This window comes from Dufourea novaeangliae, unplaced genomic scaffold (genome assembly GCF_001272555.1).
Source record: "Dufourea novaeangliae isolate 0120121106 unplaced genomic scaffold, ASM127255v1 scaffold109, whole genome shotgun sequence".
Lineage (NCBI taxonomy): Eukaryota > Metazoa > Arthropoda > Insecta > Hymenoptera > Halictidae > Dufourea > Dufourea novaeangliae.
In genome coordinates this window covers 2,899,112-2,921,936 of record NW_015373997.1, presented here as the reverse complement: position 1 = coordinate 2,921,936, position 22,825 = coordinate 2,899,112, and the positions used below count along the sequence as shown (strand labels likewise).

Here is a 22,825-nt window from a genome sequence, read left to right as displayed (position 1 = left end):
GGTGATGCAATTGTCGTATCGTGTCAATTGTAATGTTCTATTTATAAACGTTGTGCTGTTATAAAGAAGGAATACCGCATTACTAGATTGTACCGATCTTATGTGCAATATTCGTTGAATTTGATTAATTAACCTTTAATTCCGTAGCTATCGAATACGAAGTGCCGTCGACGGGGCGGCCAATTTGATCAGTGGTTCAAAAGAAAGTACCTTGATGCATTTACGTCTATGCGATGCCGTGGAAGCTCACAGAAAAGCTTTGGAGTTGGTACTTTTATTTTCTTGACTTCGCGAAAGAGATTCAGATTGATTTGATTGTTAAACCTACTTTGTTCCCCTGCTACTTGTTGTCGCCACGATTGGACGTCATAATCCGTTCATGAACAAAGCTTGGTGAAGCGGTACGGAAAGGATACATGCACATCTTACCTTCTTGCGATCATAGCGGTGATAATATCGTTCGCATTAAATCTATTCCGTGTAAGTACATCTGGATTGAATGTAAGTACCACTGATGGAGTGATTCTATGCAGGGTAGATTATGAATAATTGGCACCATCAATATTTCTGGCACTACGGGTAGTCGGAGGAAAATGTTGCAAATAAAAGTTATTCGGTGTAAAAGAAATCATCATATGGTTGAAGCAAATTTACTAGAGAACAACTGCTTTTTGACAGATTTGTCTCTGACGGTAATTTTGATTGGTTCATCCTTGATACAGAAGTTTGTAATTCAGTGGATAGTTTTGTTAATTCATTGGAGTAATTGATGATAATAATCAGAATTTCAGAGAGCCTTATGGTTTTGTTAATACGTTGTTTTCTGAAATTAATGATTATTTATGAACCAGATTCTTCTTACACTGTTGCAATTAATTCAAGCAGAATAAATGAAATTTTTTGTTTTCCTATCTGACGATAGAAATGAAGATGTATCAAATTCTGTGTTAGTTCTTTTTAGCGGTTTTAGCAAAGGAGGAGCTGAAAGAATTACTGCTGTGCTTCGTATTTGTCAACGTGCATGTTGCGATAGTGTTCCTGTGTAACATAATCGGTCAGCTAGTAATAAACGGTAGTAGGGAACTTTTCTCTGAAACGTGAGTCTTCGCAGACTTCGTGAAGTAAGATGGCAGAAGTTCTAGCGACCAACCTGACCAAACATGATATCTTCCATTAAACGATGCAGATACAATTCCAAATGGTACTACGTACCAGTGAGGACGCAGAAAGTGTTATTACTGATAATGCTGAGGAGCTCGGTCGATTGCATGATTGATCTCGCCGGTCTGTTCGTTCCTTGCTGCGAAGGTTTCGGAATGGTACGCTCTTCGTCTTCGTCGTAATGCTGCGTGTCCAAACGTGAGAACTCTCGGGAGTTTTTTATTTATAATAATTGTCGCAACATATTACAATTCTCACGGCTAGTTCTGCTTGTGGATGGACTTCTATCCTCGTGTATTGAACTCTACTTTCGTCACTTGAAACGTTAATGTCTATGTCTCTGTCCATTGGACACGTAGTATTAATCCACAATCTTTTCTCAGATATTTCGCTACTAGAATAACACTCACTATATTTCAGATGATGAGCTCGTCTTTCTCGTACTTCACTGTGCTCTATTCGCTTACGTAGAAAGTGTAGCGATCACGGTCCCAGCAGTAAATGGAAACTTAGGTGACACATAGTTTAGAAAATGGAAGTATGGCGCCGATTTGTAGTTCAGTCTAGTTTCGGTCCAGAGATTTCTCTACACGAGGTAAATATATATATATATATATTCAAGACCGTCTGTCCCAGTCAGCAAGGTTGATTTTGTACGCCAGTCTCCTAAAATAATTAAAATTGTCTCGATCAGTTTTATCGAGGTTAGAATGTATTTGACATTTACATTTGTACACCTGTTTCAAATTTCTTCGTCAGCTGATACTCTGGAATTCTTCTGTTTCGTATTTATAAATATTTTGCAGATGAAATTCGTAAAATGGTAGTTAACAACTGGTAGACAATTTCATGTCATATCATACTGCATGATAAAGGAACAGTCGATCGGTGGCCACAATTCAGCAGTCGTTAAGATGAGAAACGGCACCCTTGAACCATGTTTCCAACAAAGGATCAGGCCCCGTAGATCCTCCCGAGGGCTTTTCAAAGGAGTGTCATGGCGCCATTATTTCGTATCGAGATCGGTACGCCTACTCGCTGTCATTCTCGCAACTTCGAGGCCCTACACGTCCTCGTTTAAACCATCTTTCATCTTGTAACTGGTAAAATACACGGTGTTCCAGTACCAACTGTATCAAAAACCTTAAACGTTCCCTCAAATCCTCAGTGATCGACTCCGTTTTCTCTTTTAAGACTGGATTAGAATGTGAGTAAAAACCGAACATATTAATATCTGAAATTACCTCTGGAGGATAAAGTGTTTAAGAATCATAAGAAAATATTTCACTGTTTATTCTCTTTCTTGATTTATCGAATTATTATCAAAAAAAAAAAGGGAATGAACAATTTGACAAAATACTATTTCAAAATGTGAGACGACCGTTACGAAATATTTTCAGATCTAATACAGTATTTCTGGATATACTGCAATGTAACGATTGCTTTAAACAGTCCTGAATATTAACCTCTTTTATAATATTTCCAGAAATTATTATCAACACTATTGCTCCTTAAATTACTCGATCTACTATTAATGAGTTTACAATCGTACTAAAGTTAAATTAGTTCTCTGTAAGAAAATTAATGAATACAAGACAATGGATTCTTGCAAATGACGTTTGCGAACAATTATACGCAATACTAGTGGAAAGTTTGTTTTAAACTTGAATAGCCTGAAAAGTTATACGGTCCATTTGCTAGAACATCATTTCCGAACACTCTGTATATACGTTCGCAACCGGTTTCCCCGATCGCATTTCGAGAAACGGTGTAAAAGTGACAGAATGTCGTTTCGCGGTGCGACCAATATTTCGGACCGGCTTCTGATTGAAATGTATTGGATTTTCGTGTTCTCTTTCACGATTGTTTCGCTGCCCATAGATATGCTCCTCGTTTTCCCGTTTTCATTGTTCCACGTAGATTTACAACAGACAGAAACGGTTCTGAATCTCTTTCGCAAACTATCGCCCACGGATGACACGTGTTTTATAGTGTTTGCTTCCCGTGGACCAGATTCATGGGATTGTCGAGTCTCCTCGACTTCGGATTGTCCACTAGAAACACCACTTTGACGAGATAAGTATGTTGAATCGTCGATTGATGTCCCGGTTAAGTCAAGTATTCCATAATTGTAACGTTTTTCGATTTGGAGTTATCGAAACTCTTGGCAGTTGAAGTCCGGTTCTCTGAACATATTCAGATCTAGTTAACTGAAATTCATAGATCGACTCCATAATAAAAATTTCTCCGATTTTTTCATGCTGGTTCAAAAGATCGGATTAGAAGCTGCTAGTGAAAATATCACTTTTTAATCAAACATACGTTGAATCGAAGATCTCACCGAGATGAAACAAAATAACTGATTGAAGGAACGTTGGGCCACTAACATCCATTAAATTTTCTGTGATTTTCTATTGTCTTGAACCATATTAAACAAGAAACAATACACTGTAAAAATACATAAACGTTAAAACCTCGTTATAAGCCGTCGTAAATAATCAAAATATTCGTGTGATTTTCTTTACATGAATTTAATGTTAAGGAAAATGACGCCACAGTTGCTGAAAACATAAATTTATCATTTGAATCGCTTATCGTTTCCCCCTTTTTAATGCGACGACGAGCCCTCGGGACGATTTTGCGTTCGGTACCGGTTTCAATTAAGATTTTCTAAGTAAATGCACACGAAGGGCGTCTCTAATGAAATGGTCTCGCGATCGAAAAGAACCGGTCGCTCAACGAATTTCCAATGGCGGAGATAAGTGCATCCGAGATGCAACGGCTCGAAAAACGTGGCACGTCCCAGCGAAAGTAATTTCGAATGGGGGCGCGCAATTTGGGGTTGTTCGATGCGGTTTCCGGGCCGCGTAAAGGTTGCCGGGTTAGGTCCGAGTGGAACCGAGTGCATCGTACGTGAAAAAGTTTTGATTTTTATGTTAGCCCTTAAGTAGTCGCATTCAGAAAATCACATGGGGCCCCACAATACCCCAAATGAGTATTAAATCTTTGTTCATTTACTTTTAAGAATAATGAAATAATACAGTGGCCAATAATTAGATTTTTTATTATTACTGAAATTCGTAAGAGAACAACTTAACATAAAATTTAAATATAAAAAATAATGAAACCAAAGGCCTTCAAAGTAATCGTATTTTGTCATATAAAGAGATTAATTGTTGAAAAAGTAATTAACCAAATGATGAAAATGAATCACTGTCTTGCATTCTTTGCAGTAAATAGTGAAGCGATTATTGTACGGCAGCTTTCTGCATAATTTGACCCAATTAAGGATACTGTTTGCAGTGTATTCCGAATTTTTCCGACTGTATCACACTATTAATATTGTAGGAAATAAGGGTTAGCAATAAATGAGTGTTATAAAACAATAAGAAAGTATATTAAAAATTAATAACCAAGTAGATACAGTAGCTTTACACTTGCTCACTGATTTCTAATACGATCTCTTTCAAAGTTTCTCCATCTCTTCCAAAGTTCATTCAACCTTTCATTCTCCGAATCTCATGATTCTACAATATTGTAGTAATATTTTTTCCAGTAATACTTTGAATGAAGATAATACGTATGAAACGCGTACAGAGAGAATTAAATATTAAATTTCCATACCTGAACATAAACTTTTCCCCGTTGGAATAGATTTTCATTTGCATAATTTCCTTTATCAATTATTATTGGTATTACGTCCCATATCCACGGTTCTCGACTCAATTTAACGGGACCAATTCCATCGTCATATCTGTTTACACTGTAACAAATTAAAACACGCAATATATACTTTTTACTTTACTACTTGACCATTTACAAATTGTTTCAATTCATAGACTTATCGACGCAAATGTGTAGGATTTTTTTTCTGATATGAAATTCCTTCTGTAATTTATGCACCGTATCTTCTGAAATTATGAAGAATTTTTTTTTCTACACAGAAGCTTCACACGTGGAGGGTTTGTGACATGCAAATATTGTAACCACATATAGTGTGGTATCGATAATGAATGTATGTTCAGAAAAAAATTCTTTAAAATTCAAGTCAAATTATAACGGTAATACTCGATAAAATTCTCGATAAAGTTCTCGATAAAATTCTGGATAAATACCTATTGATGTCCCAACACTGCCTACCAGTTGTTACTAATAAGTCATATAAACTTTCAGTTAACGTTTAATCTTAAACAAGGCGTTTCATTTGTCTTGACTACAACATAGCTGTGTATAAATATATCCTTCTTAACTGTTGTCAGGAAGAGTATTTCGTATGTAATTGAATTATATGTACTACACTGTACACGTAAAATTTCACTAAACAGAAAATTAATATCCTCCTATTACACTGAAGAGCGTGATTTTAGGAGGCTTTGAAGATTTTTTTAATAATTCGATAGTCTCTTGTCAGTGGAAAGGACTGTGTTTATAGTGTTCAAGTTTATAGCTATTTAAAGTTTATAGATCGTTGTTTAAAGACACACCAAAGTCGACTGGACGAAAACTCACAACAGAATGCCAGCGACATGCTTCAGAAGTGTCTCCCACTAGAGTCCAAAAAAGGATCGATAAGCCACTTTTTGCACCGTGCAATTTGTTCAATTTCACCTGCGATGGGAAAACACAAGAGTGGTGCTGGACACTTGTGTGTTTCTCACAAGAATGCACACAATGTGCAAGACATTTTCCCAAGAACTCCACAAAAGCTGAATCAAAATTGAAGCTCAATTATCTCCAGGATCGAAAAGCTTATTTCCACCAGAAAATCTTCACCGACAGTGTGAAAATGTTTATACAAAGAATTTATAAAAATATGATAATTTATACACTCGGTTTTGTCTTCGTTGGTCTAGACTACCAATCGCCCGCATGAATGAACCGAATGGTTCACTTAGAAGAAATTTCACACTAGGTATAACGGAAGCCCGACCCTAAGAGAGTCATTACGGTGCTAAATTATTAATAATTTCAGTTATCGCTGCACTCAATTATTAATTATACGAGATGCAGATTATACTACAACGGTTGCTATTACTCGCAGAATATATTACCTCCGACCGTGTGCTGCTTGTTGTATTTTACAGAGGAAAATTATATATTAACTAGCTACAAACTGTCATATTAAACATCGCTAAGATGCTCCCGGAGGACAGAATCTGGAATTATTCCTCATTGGTGAACCCACGACATGTCACTCTTCTCTTTACAAAAAAAGTTAATTTTATGACATTAGAAGAACAGATAAATAAAACGATTCCAATGGCACATTCTCATTTTCTTCTCTTCCATTCGTCGAGATGATCAAGTCGAACATTCAAGAATATTTTAACGTTATTTCAGTTAGAATAACACAAGAATAATTTGGAAGCCCTTTAAACGTTCAAAAATATTCCGTTACACAAGGAAGGAAGTACCTGGAAGGAGAGTAGTCCATTCCTCGCGCTCTTCATGTTGTAACTGAGACTCACCATCGGCGATGACAATTACCCTTACCCCTTTCTTTCCAGGAAAATACGCAGGAGAGGGACGAGGAACTGCGGGGAATGTCTCGCGACCCTCAATTCTGCACTATATAGCGTATGATATGTATATTTTTTTAGCTTCTCTATTAAATTTCCTCGGTGGCGCGAATTATATCGATCGGTTCCGGGACGAAGACTGTAATTTGAGTAAATTATAGTAAAAATCTATGAAAAAAAGCGCTCCGGCGGAAATTTGAGGCGAACAACACGGAACAACGTGAATAAAATATGATGGCGAGGTGTAGTCGGACGATGTCTCCGATTATCCGCGCATATGTTCTTTGGCATCGGCCGAGATGGACGCGTTCCGGAAGAATTACAACTTCTACTATAAAGTGTTGCGCCTCACCGGACTATGGCCCTTCAGCAACTCCTTGCCGACAAAGATTCAGAGAGTTGCGCTGTGTGTGATAATATTGTGGTGTATGGGGATCCAGGTGACACTCAGTTCACAGTAATACAAAGATTCTGAAACAACTTCTCTTTCTGATGCAGTGAAATGGTCTGATTTATATCGTATTAGTTGTGCCGATAAGGAATCCAGCGTTTCTAATAAGTTCGAATTTACTTGCACGGAAATGAAAAAGTCTGTGCTGCCTCGAGAACTCTGGTTACCCACATCGTTCACATTTGGGAGAACCAATTTTTGGATCTGAATCAAAAATCAACATTTATTATAAAATACTGAATGAGAATAATTTGATGAATGTCTATGGAGATTCGAGAGATTTGAAGGAATAAATGCTGTTACAAATCGTGGTTCAGAAATTACTGTTTGACAAAAAAGTGGTTTGACCTGTACTCGTCTGGCAGTCGGACGTTCACATTACGCGCAAACGTGTTACGTAAATATTTTTTATTTAAATTAATCGCTAATTTATTAGAGAGATGACGGATTACTCGTTCATACAACTGATATTCATTTAACAGATACTCTTAAACTGACTTGTTATTTTCAGTGTTGGCCACTTCTTTGTTGGAAACAAAACACGTACAGTTTTCATTTGTTTCATCGTTTCTTTCTATTTCGTCACGTAGGGTTCAACTAGGCGATTTGCGTTGAACTGACTTCTTAAAATCTTACTAATTTATCACTTCCTACTACAGGGAATGATATCATGTGGCAGTTCGTTGTATTCGTCTCAACAAACATTATCGTAATATAAATAACAAAATACAGGGTTCCATTTAAACAAATTAATTTGACTTTGATATCTCCCCCACTACTACACTTATAGAAAAATTATTTATACCACGTAATGTCCCCCTTTGTACCAAACAACTTTTGTACGAACATTTTTTTGATAACTTTAATCCTTCGTGAGATATTCCACCGTTTCCAGTTAAACGAAACACCCTGTATGTTTTTTTTATACTACCTGAATTTTACTAATGCGGCAGTTTATTGGAATCGAATAACGTCAATGTTTACAGACACTTTAAGGAAACTATTAACATCTTATTAATTCGATGAAACAAAATGCATGACGTTATGTTTGAAATTCAACGTTATCGTCATTTATGACATTAATTTCGTGATTTAAAAATTCCGTAAAATGGCTCACACTCGTGTATTTCCACACCCATGTACCCGCGTTATTAATAACTACACGGACTCAAATATGGGTAGATACACGTGTAATCCAAATCTCCATATGTATAGTACAGAGCTGCATAATTTCTACTCCCGGAGTCAATCTCCCACTCTTGGGGTAAACCCACTACACGGCTCAGGCTGGTTCCCTCGTTCCATACGGAAAGTCGCATGCTACAGGCAGAGGTCTTTGCAACAGGCTAGACAAAGAGGCTGCCGCTGGCGGTCTGATCGGAAGCCTCTCCCCCTATCATGCGACTTTCCATACGCAGCGAGCGAAGCAGCCTGAGCCGCGAAGTGGGGGTGAGATCCTGGGAGTTGGAGATTGACACTGGGAGTAGAAGTGATGCAACCATGGTATAGTATCTGTACTTTTCCAGTTTGTGTTGTTATTGTTCAATATTAATTATACTACAACACTATCAACGTTAACAATCGTTCACTCAGAAGTATATGACTGTTGGTCAGATATATTAGGTAAATAGCGTAATTTTTAGAAAATGCACTCGAATGAAACAAATGCAGACTGAATTCTTTGTTTACCTTTACTCGTGTCTCGTTTTCCTTCCCGAAAGTTACTCTTTAGAAAGGGATCTTTCAAAACAAAATAAAATACTTTTCAGTTAAAAGGACTAACAACAGTCAACCTCTCGATATACAATTTACTTACGATGTTGTCGTACTTTTTCCCGATGATGTTGTACATTGTACGATACATTGGTTTCATCTGCAATTTCTCATCAGTAAGTTCGAAAGTCTGCGATCGTTGCTTACCTAACGCCAAACGAATGAACGTTTCTGCTGTTTAATTCGAACTATTGTAATTCTACAGTTTTCTTTGCATGTAACTTCAGATAAGATCTATTTTCGAGAATATAGGGGCCGATTGCTGCACGTTGAAGAATCCGATAGAAGTGGAGCTGCTTATGAAGCATATAAGAACGACGAGGAAAGTTTTTCTGACATATTTGGGTAAGAAATCTAACAAATATATTCCTATAACGGCCGGGGAGTGGACCAGTATTCGACCATACGATTTCTTCGTTCTTTATATTCATCGTAGCAGAATAATCGAAATTTCATCGGCTTAATTCTGTCAGAAGCTGGCAACGAAACTTTATAAGTGAAATCCCAGCTTAATCGGACATGTTACTCTTACCTGAGTATCGCCATAGAAATATCATAATTGCTATTTTTATAATCACGGAAAGAACCAATTTATGGCAAAATTTACAACGATGGTCGATAGTTTTTCCTTTACGGATTCGATTCAGAATACTTTGATCCATGCTACCTTGGTGGAGGAGTGTGTCTGTCAGAACGACTTTATGAAATTCGTTTCGTGTAACAACTTCTCTGGAATCGATTCGCCAAAAATAAAATGATTCCGTATTTTAGGTTTTTCGTGTTTGGGAATCTTTTTCATGTCGATTCTGTTGCTGACCCCTACATTGCTAGTGCCAAAATATCAGATACGTGCACTTCGAATGGTGGGATTCTTTTTCGACAAGAATTCAACACAGCTCAATTGGATTTGCGTGCATGTCACAGTGGTAACTGCGATTGGTTTATTGGGGATAGCATGCACGGAAGTCGCGCTCTCTGTCTTCTCCTTCTACTTGTGCGGATTGTTCGATATCGCTAGGTACGTTGTCTCGAAACTTTGGCTTGCTGAGATCACTAGATTAATCCCTTTACACTAGTCCACGAGAACACAGTGCGTTAGAAAATGATATAACCACCTACGTTTTCTGGTGTAACTCGAGAAAGAAATCACCGATCCACTTCAGTTGTTTTAGTTGGTGATTCTAGTAGGCGGTACATGACAGTGACTGTCAAATCTTGACTTGGAAATTCATACAATATGATATGTTTTTTAATAATCTTAGAAAAAGGCTATTCGGGCATAATTTTTTTCAGACGCTTTGTCAGTCACAACCGTATTATTTCGCCGGCCATAACATTTTCCACTATCCTTTCGTTGTCTTTCCATTTATTCTCATTACGAGAACGCTTCTTATTTCATATTTCTACATTATTTGCTTCATATAATAACTAATTAAATGCGCCAGATGTCTGCATGTTGAAAGCAATGCGAAAATTATTCTTGTTTGTTTTCAAGATGGAGGCAATGTAAATAAAAATGTTTCTCCCTCACATCACAAATCGAAATAAATAAAAAAGACGCAATCATACATCTCTATACAAAATTTTTTACCCGAATAACTGTAACCTTTTTCTTGGATTGTTAAAAACCGTGTTACATAATATGAATTTTCCAGACAAGGTTTGACAGTAATTCTTATTTAACCGACTAAAATAGCTACGAATTAATACCGAATTTCCTGAGAAAGTGAATTTTCCTAAAAGTAGTTGTGTAAACTGATAGTACTGTGATATGTACCCCTTTTCCACTGAGCCCCTCAGATCACAATGAATCATTGGTGGACTTTGTACAATTGCCATTGCAGTATCTAGCCAGCAAGAAAACAATACGTGAACATATTTTTGTATTCCCCCAGTTATCGAATACGAACCGCGATCAACAACGGGGTCAAGTTAGCCACGTCGAATCCCATTGACATCCGGCCAACCGTGTTCATGCACGAGAAAGCTCTTCGGTCGGTAGTGTAATTATAATTTTAACACAGATAACATTCACTGCATCCGTTATTATCACATTATTACGTGTTTTATTAATCCTTGGACGGTGAACACACGGACGATTACGAATTCGCAAACGAAGAATCGTCAACGAGGTATCGACCGCACTCATGCTCCCTTATTTATCGGCGATACTTGTAGTCGTCGTTTCGTTCGCCATCAGCATGTGCCGTGTAAGTATCGTCACAATTAAATTACAGCATTGATATCGTGTATTTAGCACATGCTCGAAATACGACAGGTGTTTCTAAAGTTCTGAGAAGTGTGTTATACACTGTTTAATTTATTAATTTTCGTCCATATGACACTGTAATTTTTCAGTATATTTCCTGTTTAAGTGTATTCATTTGTCCCAGCGTGAAACTACTTTTTTTAAGGCATTTGAAAAATCTTTTCGATGTATTATTCAACCAGTTCGTAATTCCCAATACTTTGGAAAGACCCTTCGTAGATGTGATACATTCGTGAGAAAAAAGCGTGACTGATTTAGGTTTGTGATAGCTATCCTCGACGATCACGGAAATGACGGAACCGGATAACATCGTCATGTCTATTGTAATAGTTCTCATACATCTGATTATCATGTTCCTGGATAATTATGGCGGGCAGCAAATGATGAACTGTAGTAATGAGCTTTTCGATGCAGTGTAAGTTCATTTTTTGGTGTAAATGGATTTTTTCGTCGCAGTCGTGGGAGTAAAGAAAGCTGAATACGGGTACACTTATTATACGAAATTTGGCTACAATCGAGTAGAGAATGGGTTAGAAAATGAACGATTGTTTGACGTAGTACCCCACGTCTGTCACGCAACGCACAGATGATAAAAGAGATTATGCTGAGAAAATAACGGGATGCTGCTATTCAATAATACAGATGGAATAGTTTGTGGTACGAAGCACCAATGAATACACAGAAAATGGTATTATACATACTGATGCGATGTTCAACCGAGGTGCAGATTAACTTTGCAGGTTTATTCATTCCATCGATCGGTGGCTTTTCAACGGTAATTTCTTACGTTTCATTCTCTTCTTGATAATGCTCGAATCCAGATTAATACAGGTTCCTGTTTCAGATGATCAGTTCATCGTTCTCATATTTCACCGTTCTGTATTCAGTCCAGTAGAGCGATCAGACGTAATGATCGTAACAGTAATAACAAAGCATCAATATTCAGAGACATCGATGTTAACAAGTTATATGCTGCATTACACAGAATTCCGACGAATTACATTACATCTGCAGTATTAAAAGATTTGAGATACTGACTTAAAGTACCTATGAATTGATTGATTATATTGTTTTGTTTTCATTCGCGCACCGTATCTTCTGAAATTATGAAGAGTTTTTTTTTTCTTCACAGAAGCTTCACACGTGGAGGGTTTTGTCACAAGCAAATATTGTAACCACATATAGTGTGGTATCGATAATGAATGTATGTTCAGAGAAAAGTTCTTTAAAATTCGATTTAAATGAGAACTATAATACATTCTACTTAAATAAATACCTATCGATGTCCGAATACTGTTTTCCAGTTGTTATTAATAAGTCATATAAACTTTCAGTTAACGTTTAGTCTTATACAAGGAGTTTCATTTGTCTTGACTACCACAAAGCTGTGTATAAATATTTTCTTCTTAACTGTTGTCAGGAAGAGTATTTCGTATGTAATTGAATCAAATGTACTACACTGTACACGTAAACTTTCACTAAAAACAGAAAATTAATATCCTCCTATTACACTAAAGAATGTGATTTTAGGAGGCTTTGAAGATTTTTTTAATAATTCGGTAATCTCTTGTCAGTGGAAAGGACTGTGTTTATAGTGTTCAAGTTTATAGCTATTTAAAGTTTATAGGGCGTTGTTTAAAGACACACCGAAGTCGACTGGACGAAAACTCACAACAGAATGCCAGCGACATGTCTCAGAAGTATCTCCCACTAGAATGCAAAAAACGATCGATAAGCCACTTTTTGCACCGTGCAATTTGTTCAAGTTCACCTGCGATGGGAAAACACAACAGTAGTGCTGGACACTTGTGTGTTTCTCACAAGAAACACAATGTTGCAAGACATCTTTCGAAGAATTCCACAAAAGCTAAGTCAAAATTGAAGCTCAATTATCTCCAGGATCGAAAAGCTTATTTCCACCAGAAAATTTCCACCGACAGGTTGAAAATGTTTATATAAAGAATTTATACAAATATGATAAGTAATACCCTCGGTTGTGTCTTCGTTGGTCTAGACTACCAGTCGCCCGCATGAACGAACCGAATGCTTCACTTACGACAGAAATTGCACACTAGGAATGACGGAAACCCGACCCTAGGGGAGTGATTCCGGTGCTAAATTATTAATAATTTCAGTTATCACTGTACTCAATTATTAATCATACCAGATACAGGTTATATGACAATGGTTGCTATTATTCGCAGAATATATTACCACCGACCGCATGCTGCTTGTTGCATTTTACAGAGGAAAATTATATATTAACTAACTGCAAACTGTCACATTAAACATCAATAAGATGCGTCCGGAGGACAGGATCTGGAATTATTCCTCATTGGTGAACCCACGACATGTCACTCTTCTCTTTACAAAAAAAGTTAATTTTATGACATTAGAAGAACAGATAAATAAAACGATTCCAATGGCACATTCTCATTTTCTTCTCTTCCATTCGTCGAGATGATCAAGTCGAACATTCAAGAATATTTTAACGTTATTTTAGTTAGAATAACACATAAATAATTTGGAAGCCCTTTAAACGTCCAAAAATCCTCAGTTACACAAGCAAGGAAATACCTGGACGGAGAGTAGTCCATTCCACGCGCTCTTCACGTTGTAACTGAGACTCACCATCGACGATGACAATTACCCTTACCCCTTTCTTCCCAGGAAAACAATCAGAAGAGGGACGTGGAACTGAGGGGAATGTCTCGCGACCCTCAATTCTCCACTATGTAGCGTATGATATGTATATATTTTTATTTTCTCTATTAAATTTCCTCCGTCGCACAAATCATATCGATCGGTTCCGGGCTGAAGACTGTAATTTGAGTAAATTATAATAAATATCTATGAAGAAAAGCGCGCCGGCGGAAATTCGAAGCGGACAACGCGTAACAACGTGAATAAAATATGATGGCGAGGTGTAGTCGGACGATGTCTCCGATTATCCGCGCATATGTTCTTTGGCATCGGCCGAGATGGACGCGTTCCGGAAGAATTACAACTTCTACTATAAAGTGTTGCGCCTCACCGGACTATGGCCCTTCAGCAACTCCTTGCCGACAAAGATTCAGAGAGTTGCGCTGTGTGTGATAATATTGTGGTGTATGGGGATCCAGGTGACACTCAGTTCACAGTAATACAAAGATTCTGAAACAACTTCTCTTTCTGATGCAGTGAAATGGTCTGATTTATATCGTATTAATTGTGCCGATAAGGAATCCAGCGTTTCTAATAAGTTTGAATTTACTTGCACGGAAATGAAAAAGTCTGTGCTGCCTCGAGTACTCTGATTGTCCACGTCGACAACATTTGGAATACACAATTGTTAGTACTGAATTGAAAATTAACACTCATTATGAAATATCGAATGAGAAAAAGTTGATGAAGGTCTATGGAAATTCGAGAGTTTGGAAGGAATAAATACTGTTACTAATCGTGGTTCAGAAATTACTGTTTGACAAAAAAGTGGTTTGACCTATACTCGTCTGGCAGTCGGACGTTTACATTACGCGCAAACGAAGTGTTACGTAAATTTTTTTATTTAAATTAATCGCTAATTTATTAGAGAGATGACTGATTAGTCGTTCATACAACTGATATTCATTTAACAGATACTCTTAAACTGACTGTTATTTTCAGTGTTGGCCATTTCTTTGTTGAGAACAAAACACGTACAGTTTTCATTTGTTTCATCGTTTGTTTCTAGTTCGTCACGTAGGGTTCAACTAGGCGATTTGCGTTGAACTGACTTCTTAAAATCTTTCTAATTTATCACTTCCTACTACAGCAGGCATGTCAAACTCATATGATATTACGGGCCACATGATCTATTTTGTATTAAGTTTGGGGCCGCATGTTTTCAATGTTCAAAAAATTAATAAAATACGATTTTTAGAATGATTATATTATGTATTATGTATTTATTAGACTCAATGTCAAGCTCAATGTATTGTATATTATACATACATAGTCGTTTTATATTTCATGTCATTTTTTAAACTAAAAAAATATTTTACATTTTATTGTATATTATATAATATACAATACATACATAGACATTTTATATTTCATGTTATTTTTTAAACTTAAACTATAAATATTTTATATTTTTTATAAAAAACAAAAATAAAAGTTATAATAAGAAATAAACAAAATCACAATTTAATATTACTTTTGAGAAGATATTTGACATCGTTTTTCGCAAAGCAAGTCATCAAAATTTGGTTGAATATATTGAGCTGATGCAATTTTTAAAATTGGTGATAAATGTTGATCGGTTAATCTTGACCTTTCTGAATTTTTGTTATTTTTCATTAAAGAAAATTGTTGCTCGCATAAATAAGTGCTTCCGAACATAGCCATTATACGCGTAACAAACGATAACATTTTAGGAAACCGATCTACAGATAAATATGTATAAAAATCTGGAATTCCAACTTCCATACATTTTTGCTTCAGCAAAGAATCACATTGGATTTCAATTAATTCCATTTGTAAGTTTTCATCAACAATTTCAATATCGATAGATAGAGGTGAAGTAAAAAGACGAAATTGTAATTCACAGCTTTTAAAATCAGAAAATCTTCGATCGAATTCCGTTTCTAACAATTTAATTTGGTGAGCATATTCTGTAAATTTTAATTTAGGTGATTTAATCTATAGATATTGACAGCTTTCAATGTGAGACAAGTTTTCTCTTTCTATTTGTTTTCGCCAAAGTAATAATTTTTGTTTGAAAGCGTTAATATTATCAAATAGCGTTGTAACAACATGATTTTTGCCTTGAAGCTTAAGATTAAGTTGATTAAGATGACTTGTAATATCAACTGAGAAAGCCAGGTCCTTTATCCATTGTCCATCTTTTAATTCAGCACATTCATAATTTTCTGTTTCCAAGAAAATTATGATTTCGTCCAGCAATTTGAAGAATCGTTTTAACACTTTATGACTCGAAAGCCATCGAACTTCCGTATAATATGGTAGATCGGTGTATTCACATTCTATATCTTCCAGAAATGAAGCAAATTGACGATGATTAAGTCCACGTGCTCGAATATAATTTACAATTTTGGTGACTATTTTTAAAACATGTCCGATATTTAAAACTTTGGAGCACAGTACTTGCTGGTGAATAATACAATGAAAATGTTCAAAATTATTATTACCATGCTGTTTGCATGTTTCTTTTAATCTTGCAACAACTCCTTTAGTAATACCGGTCATGGTAGGTGCACCATCAGTTGCAAGACAAACGAACTTTTCCAATGGTAACTTATACTTCTTCAAAACTTCCATAAGTGCATCAAAAATATCAGCTCCAGTGGTTGTATTATGCATAGGAATGATTTCCAAAAGTTCTTCACTTATTTTTAAATTCACATCACATCCGCGAATAAAAACGGCCAGCTGAGCGATATTACGAATATCTGTACTTTCATCAATTGCAATAGAGTAGGCTTGAAATGTTGATATTGTTGTATTATGCTGATTTCTCAAATTCTCGGCTATTTCATCAATTCTGCTGGTTACAGTATTTCGACTTAAACTTCCACTTTTAAATTTCTTTATTTGTGCTGGACATAATACTTCCGGCGCTTTAATTAAGCATTCACTAATAAATTCTCCTTCCGTAAATGGTTTCGATCTGCTTGCGATTAAATGTGATAATATATTTAAAAATTATTGATTTCAATTCCGACAATTTGTCTTCACGAAGTTTTGCAACGTATTGGTCATAGTTTGTTTTATGATTTGTGTCATAGTGCCTTTTAAGATTATATTCCTTAGCAACTGAAATAGAGTTTTTACATATCAGGCATAATATTTTATTCTTGTTTTGGACACAAAAATATTGCAGTTCCCATTTTTCTTGAAAATTACGATGTTCCTCTTCAATTGATCTTTTCTTACTCATTGTTCTTGAAGTTCGATTATATTTTTATTAAATAACTTTTTAGTTCAATATGAATAAAAACCAAAATCCACTTTAGATTTCAAAATACCATTCGCAAACGATTGAGCAAACACTGCACTTTGTGACGACTTGGACAAACATGTGTCGTGTGTCGCATTAGATCGCTCCGCGTTCTATCATGTTTCTCATCGTCTTGTGTTTTTACCTCCGTTCGGTTTCGGCCGCCGCTTTTCATTTGACGCCTCGCGCCAGCGTCAACCAAAAAGTTCAAACTTTCCAACTTCAAGCGTCAAAGCTTGATATTTAACAATGTTTAAAATGTCTCGGCGGGCCATGGACCTACCTGAATTTTACAAATGCGGCAGTTTATTGGAATCGAATAACATCAATATTTACAGACACTTTAAGGAAACTATTAACATCTTATTAATACGATGACACAAAATGCATGACGTTATGTTTGAAATTCAACGTTATCGTCATTTATGACATTAATTTCGTGATTTAAAAGTTCCGTAAAATGGCTCATACTCGTGTATTTCCACACCCATGTACCCGCGTTATTAATAACTACACGGACTCAAATATGGGTAGATACACGTGTAATCCAAATCTCCATATGTATAGTACAGAGCTGCATAATTTCTACTCCCGGAGTCAATCTCCCACTCTTGGGGTAAACCCACTACACGGCTCAGGCTGGTTCCCTCGTTCCATACGGAAAGTCGCATGATATAGGCAGAGGTCTTTGCAACAGGCTAGACAAAGAGGCTGCCGCTGGCGGTCTGATGGGAAGCCTCTCCCCCTATCATGCGACTTTCCATACGCAGCGAGCGAAGCAGCCTGAGCCGCGAAGTGGGGGTGAGATCTTGGGAGTTGGAGACTGACACTGGGAGTAGAAGTGATGCAACCATGGTATAGTATCTGTACTTTTCCAGTTTGTGTTGTTATTGTTCAATATTAATTATACTACAACACTATCAACGTTAACAATCGTTCACTCAGAAGTATATGACTGTTGGTCAGATATATTAGGCAAATAGCGTAATTTTTAGAAAATGCACTCGAATGAAACAAATGCAGACTGAATTCTTTGTTTACCTTTACTCGTGTCTCGTTTTCCTTCCCGAAAGCTACTCTTTAGAAAGGGATCTTTCAAAACAAAATAAAATACTTTTCAGTTAAAAGGACTAACAACAGTCAACCTCTCGATATACAATTTACTTACGATGTTGTCGTACTTTTTCCCGATGATGTTGTACATTGTACGATACATTGGTTTCATCTGCAATTTCTCATCAGTAAGTTCGAAAGTCTGCGATCGTTGCTTACCTAACGCCAAACGAACAAACGTTTCTGCTGTTTAATTCGAACTATTGTAATTCTACAGTTTTCTTTGCATGTAACTTCAGATAAGATTTATTTTCGAGAATATAGAGGCCGATTGCTGCACGTTGAAGAATCCGATAGAAGTGGAGCTGCTTATGAAGCATATAAGAACGACGAGGAAAGTTTTTCTGACATATTTGGGTAAGAAATCTAACAAATATATTCCTATAACGGCCGGGGAGTGGACCAGTATTCGACCATACGATTTCTTCGTTCTTTATATTCATCGTAGCAGAATAATCGAAATTTCATCGGCTTAATTCTGTCAGAAGCTGGCAACGAAACTTTATAAGTGAAATCCCAGCTTAATCGGACATGTTACTCTTACCTGAGTATCGCCATAGAAATATCATAATTGCTATTTTTATAATCACGGAAAGTACCAATTTATAGCAAAATTTACAACGATGGTCGATAGTTTTTCCTTTACGGATTCGATTCAGAATACTTTGATCCATGCTACCTTGGTGGAGGAGTGTGTCTGTCAGAACGACTTTATGAAATTCGTTTCGTGTAACAACTTCTCTGGAATCGATTCGCCAAAAATAAAATGATTCCGTATTTTAGGTTTTTCGTGTTTGGGAATCTTTTTCATGTCGATTCTGTTGCTGACCCCTACATTGCTAGTGCCAAAATATCAGATACGTGCACTTCGAATGGTGGGATTCTTTTTCGACAAGAATTCAACACAGCTCAATTGGATTTGCGTGCATGTCACAGTGGTAACTGCGATTGGTTTATTGGGGATAGCATGCACGGAAGTCGCGCTCTCTGTCTTCTCCTTCTACTTGTGCGGATTGTTCGATATCGCTAGGTACGTTGTCTCGAAACTTTGGCTTGCTGAGATCACTAGATTAATCCCTTTACACTAGTCCACGAGAACACAGTGCGTTAGAAAATGATATAACCACCTACGTTTTCTGGTGTAACTCGAGAAAGAAATCACCGATCCACTTCAGTTGTTTTAGTTGGTGATTCTAGTAGGTGGTAAATGACAGTGACTGTCAAATCTTGACTTGGAAATTCATACAATATGATATGTTTTTTAATAATCTTAGAAAAAGGCTATTCGGGCATAATTTTTTTCAGACGCTTTGTCAGTCACAACCGTATTATTTCGCCGGCCATAACATTTTCCACTATCCTTTCGTTGTCTTTCCATTTATTCTCATTACGAGAACGCTTCTTATTTCATATTTCTACATTATTTGCTTCATATAATAACTAATTAAATGCGCCAGATGTCTGCATGTTGAAAGCAATGCGAAAATTATTCTTGTTTGTTTTCAAGATGGAGGCAATGTAAATAAAAATGTTTCTCCCTCACATCACAAACCGAAATAAATAAAAAAGACGCAATCATACATCTCTATACAAAATTTATTACCCGAATAACTGTAACCTTTTTCTTGGATTGTTAAAAACCGTGTTACATAATATGAATTTTCCAGACAAGGTTTGACAGTAATTCTTATTTAACCGACTAAAATAGCTACGAATTAATACCGAATTTCCTGAGAAAGTGAATTTTCCTAAAAGTAGTTGTGTAAACTGATAGTACTGTGATATGTACCCCTTTTCCACTGAGCCCCTCAGATCACAATGAATCATTGGTGGACTTTGTACAATTGCCATTGCAGTATCTAGCCAGCAAGAAAACAATACGTGAACATATTTTTGTATTCCCCCAGTTATCGAATACGAACCGCGATCAACAACGGGGTCAAGTTAGCCACGTCGAATCCCATTGACATCCGGCCAACCGTGATCATGCACGAGAAAGCTCTTCGGTCGGTAGTGTAATTATAATTTTAACACAAATAACATTCACTGCATCCGTTATTATCACATTATTACGTGTTTTATTAATCCTTGGACGGTGAACACACGGACGATTACGAATTCGCAAACGAAGAATCGCCAACGAGATATCGACCGTAATGGTGCTCCCTTATTTATTGGCGATAATTGTGGTCGTCGTTTCGTTCGCCATCAGCTTGTGCCGTGTAAGTATCGTCACAATTAAATTAGAGCATGGATATCGTGTATTTAGCACATGCTCGAAATACGACATGTGTTTCTAAAGTTCTGAGAAGTGTGTTATACACTTTTTAATTTATTAATTTTCGTCCATATGACACTGTAATTTTTCAGTATATTTCCTGTTTAAGTGTATTCATTTGTCCCAGCGTGAAACTACTTTTTTTAAGGCATTTGAAAAATCTTTTCGATGTATTATTCAACCAGTTCGTAATTCCCAATACTTTGGAAAGACCCTTCGTAGATGTGATACATTCGTGAGAAAAAAGCGTGACTGATTTAGGTTTGTGATAGCTATCCTCGACGATCACGGAAATGGCGGAACTGGATAACATCGTCATCTCTATTGTAATAGTTCTCATACATCTGATTATCATGTTCCTGAATAATTATAGCGGGCAGCAAATGATGAACAGTAGTCTTGAGCTTTTCGATGCAGTGTAAGTTCATTTTTTGGTGTAAATGGATTTTTGCGTCACAGTCGTGGGTGTAAATAAAGCTGAATACGGGCACACTTATTATACAAAATTTAGCAACAATCGAGTAGAGAATGGGTTAGAAAATGAACGATTGTTTGACGTAGTACCCCACTTCTGTCACGCAACGCACAGATGATAAAAGAGATTATGCTGAGAAAATAACGGGATGATGCTATTCTATAATACAGATGGAATAGTTTGTGGTACGAAGCACCAATGAATACACAGAAAATGGTATTATACATACTGATGCGAACTTCAACCGAGGTGCAGTTTAGCCTTGCAGGTTTATTCATTCCATCGATCGGTGGCTTTTCAACGGTAATTTGTTACGTTTCATTCTCTTATTGATAATGCTCGATTCCAGATTAATACAGGTTCCTGTTTCAGATGATAAGTTCATCGTTCTCATACTTCACCGTTCTGTATTCAGTCCAGTAGAGCGATCAGACGTAATGATCGTAACAGTAGTTATTACAAAGCATCAATATTCAGAGACATCGATGTTGACAAGTTATATGCTGCATTACACAGAATTCCGACGAATTACATTACATCTGCAGTATTAAAAGATTTGAGATACTGACTTAAAGTACCTATGAATTGATTGATTATGTTTTGTTTTCATTCGCGCAAGTATCACGATTGTACCTTCCTAGTATCTCAGGATTCGGAGCTTTAACCAAGATTAAGATGGATCTAGATCAAAAGACCGTCTAGCTAAGTCCCCCTTATAGAAAAACTTTCCTTTATGGATCCGATCAGTTTACTACCTCATTATATCGTCACCTTTGGCCATACCTTCATAAAACCAGGAAACGGGTTAAATGAACTCGAGGACCAATCTTTCATTGAAATCGAAGAAGATTCAGTGAACGAGTCTTCCATATTTGAGGCACACGCAACTTGATGATCAATGTAGTCGCCACTTTTCCTGGGTCTAGTGGTGCCTCTGAAAACGTCTCGTCCGCTTCACATTGTAGTAGGGAATTGAGGGTGGGGGGCATGACGGGCAGCGAGTAAGATGGGGTATTGTACATAAACGCTAACTGCTTGTCGCCGACACTAATGACTGGGAGAGCACGCGTCTTTTATATATAGCTGTGAAAGTTGGTGAAACTGTTCGCGTGCTACGTCGATCGTATTTTGTGTGACAAATAATGTTACAGTACATATATATTCAAGAATGGTAAGTATATTGTTTTTCTTATATTATAATCTTCATTTCATCTATTTTATTGTGAAATATTCAGAATTAAGATATCTTTTGAATGAAAATAAAATGTATGAAACGGGTACAGGGAGAATGAAATATTAAATTTCCATACCTGAATCTAAAACTTTCCGCGTGGTACTTGATTTTCATTTGCCTAATTTCCTTTATCAATTATTATTGGTATTACGTCCCATATCCACGGTTCTCGACGCACTTTAACGAGACCAGTTCCTTCGTCATATCTGTTTACACTGTAACAAATTCAAACACGCAAATATATACTTTTTACTTTATTACTTGACCATTTACAAATTGTTTCAATTCTTAGACTTATCGACGCAAATTGTGTAGGATTTTTTTCGTCATATGAAATTCCTTCTGTAATTTATGCACCGTATCTTCTGAAATTATGAAGAGTTTTTTTTTCTACACAGAAGCTTCACACGTGGAGGGTTTTGTTACAAGCAAATATTGTAACCACATATACTGTGGTATCGATAATGAATGTATGTTCAGACAAAAGTTCTGTAAAATTCGATTTAAATGGGAACTACAATACATTCTACTTAATTCTCGATAAAATTCTTGATAAATACCTATCGATGTCC

At 36.5% G+C, this 22,825-nt stretch overlaps 2 protein-coding genes across 2 annotated transcripts in view; one reads left to right on the top strand and one right to left on the bottom strand.

Moving 5' to 3' along the window:
- Positions 1-22,825, top strand: part of LOC107188066 (mannosyl-oligosaccharide alpha-1,2-mannosidase IA) — a 148,289-nt gene that overhangs the window by 16,413 nt on the left and 109,051 nt on the right. The gene's annotated exons all lie outside the window — the stretch shown is intronic.
- Positions 2,193-17,093, bottom strand: LOC107187973 (general transcription factor II-I repeat domain-containing protein 2-like). Its single transcript, XM_015576183.1, has 4 exons — positions 17,060-17,093; positions 16,879-16,969; positions 16,345-16,823; positions 2,193-2,356 (listed from the first exon to the last, which is right to left on the bottom strand). The coding sequence occupies exons 1-4, from the start codon at positions 17,091-17,093 to the stop codon at positions 2,193-2,195; spliced, it is 768 nt and encodes a 255-aa protein (XP_015431669.1).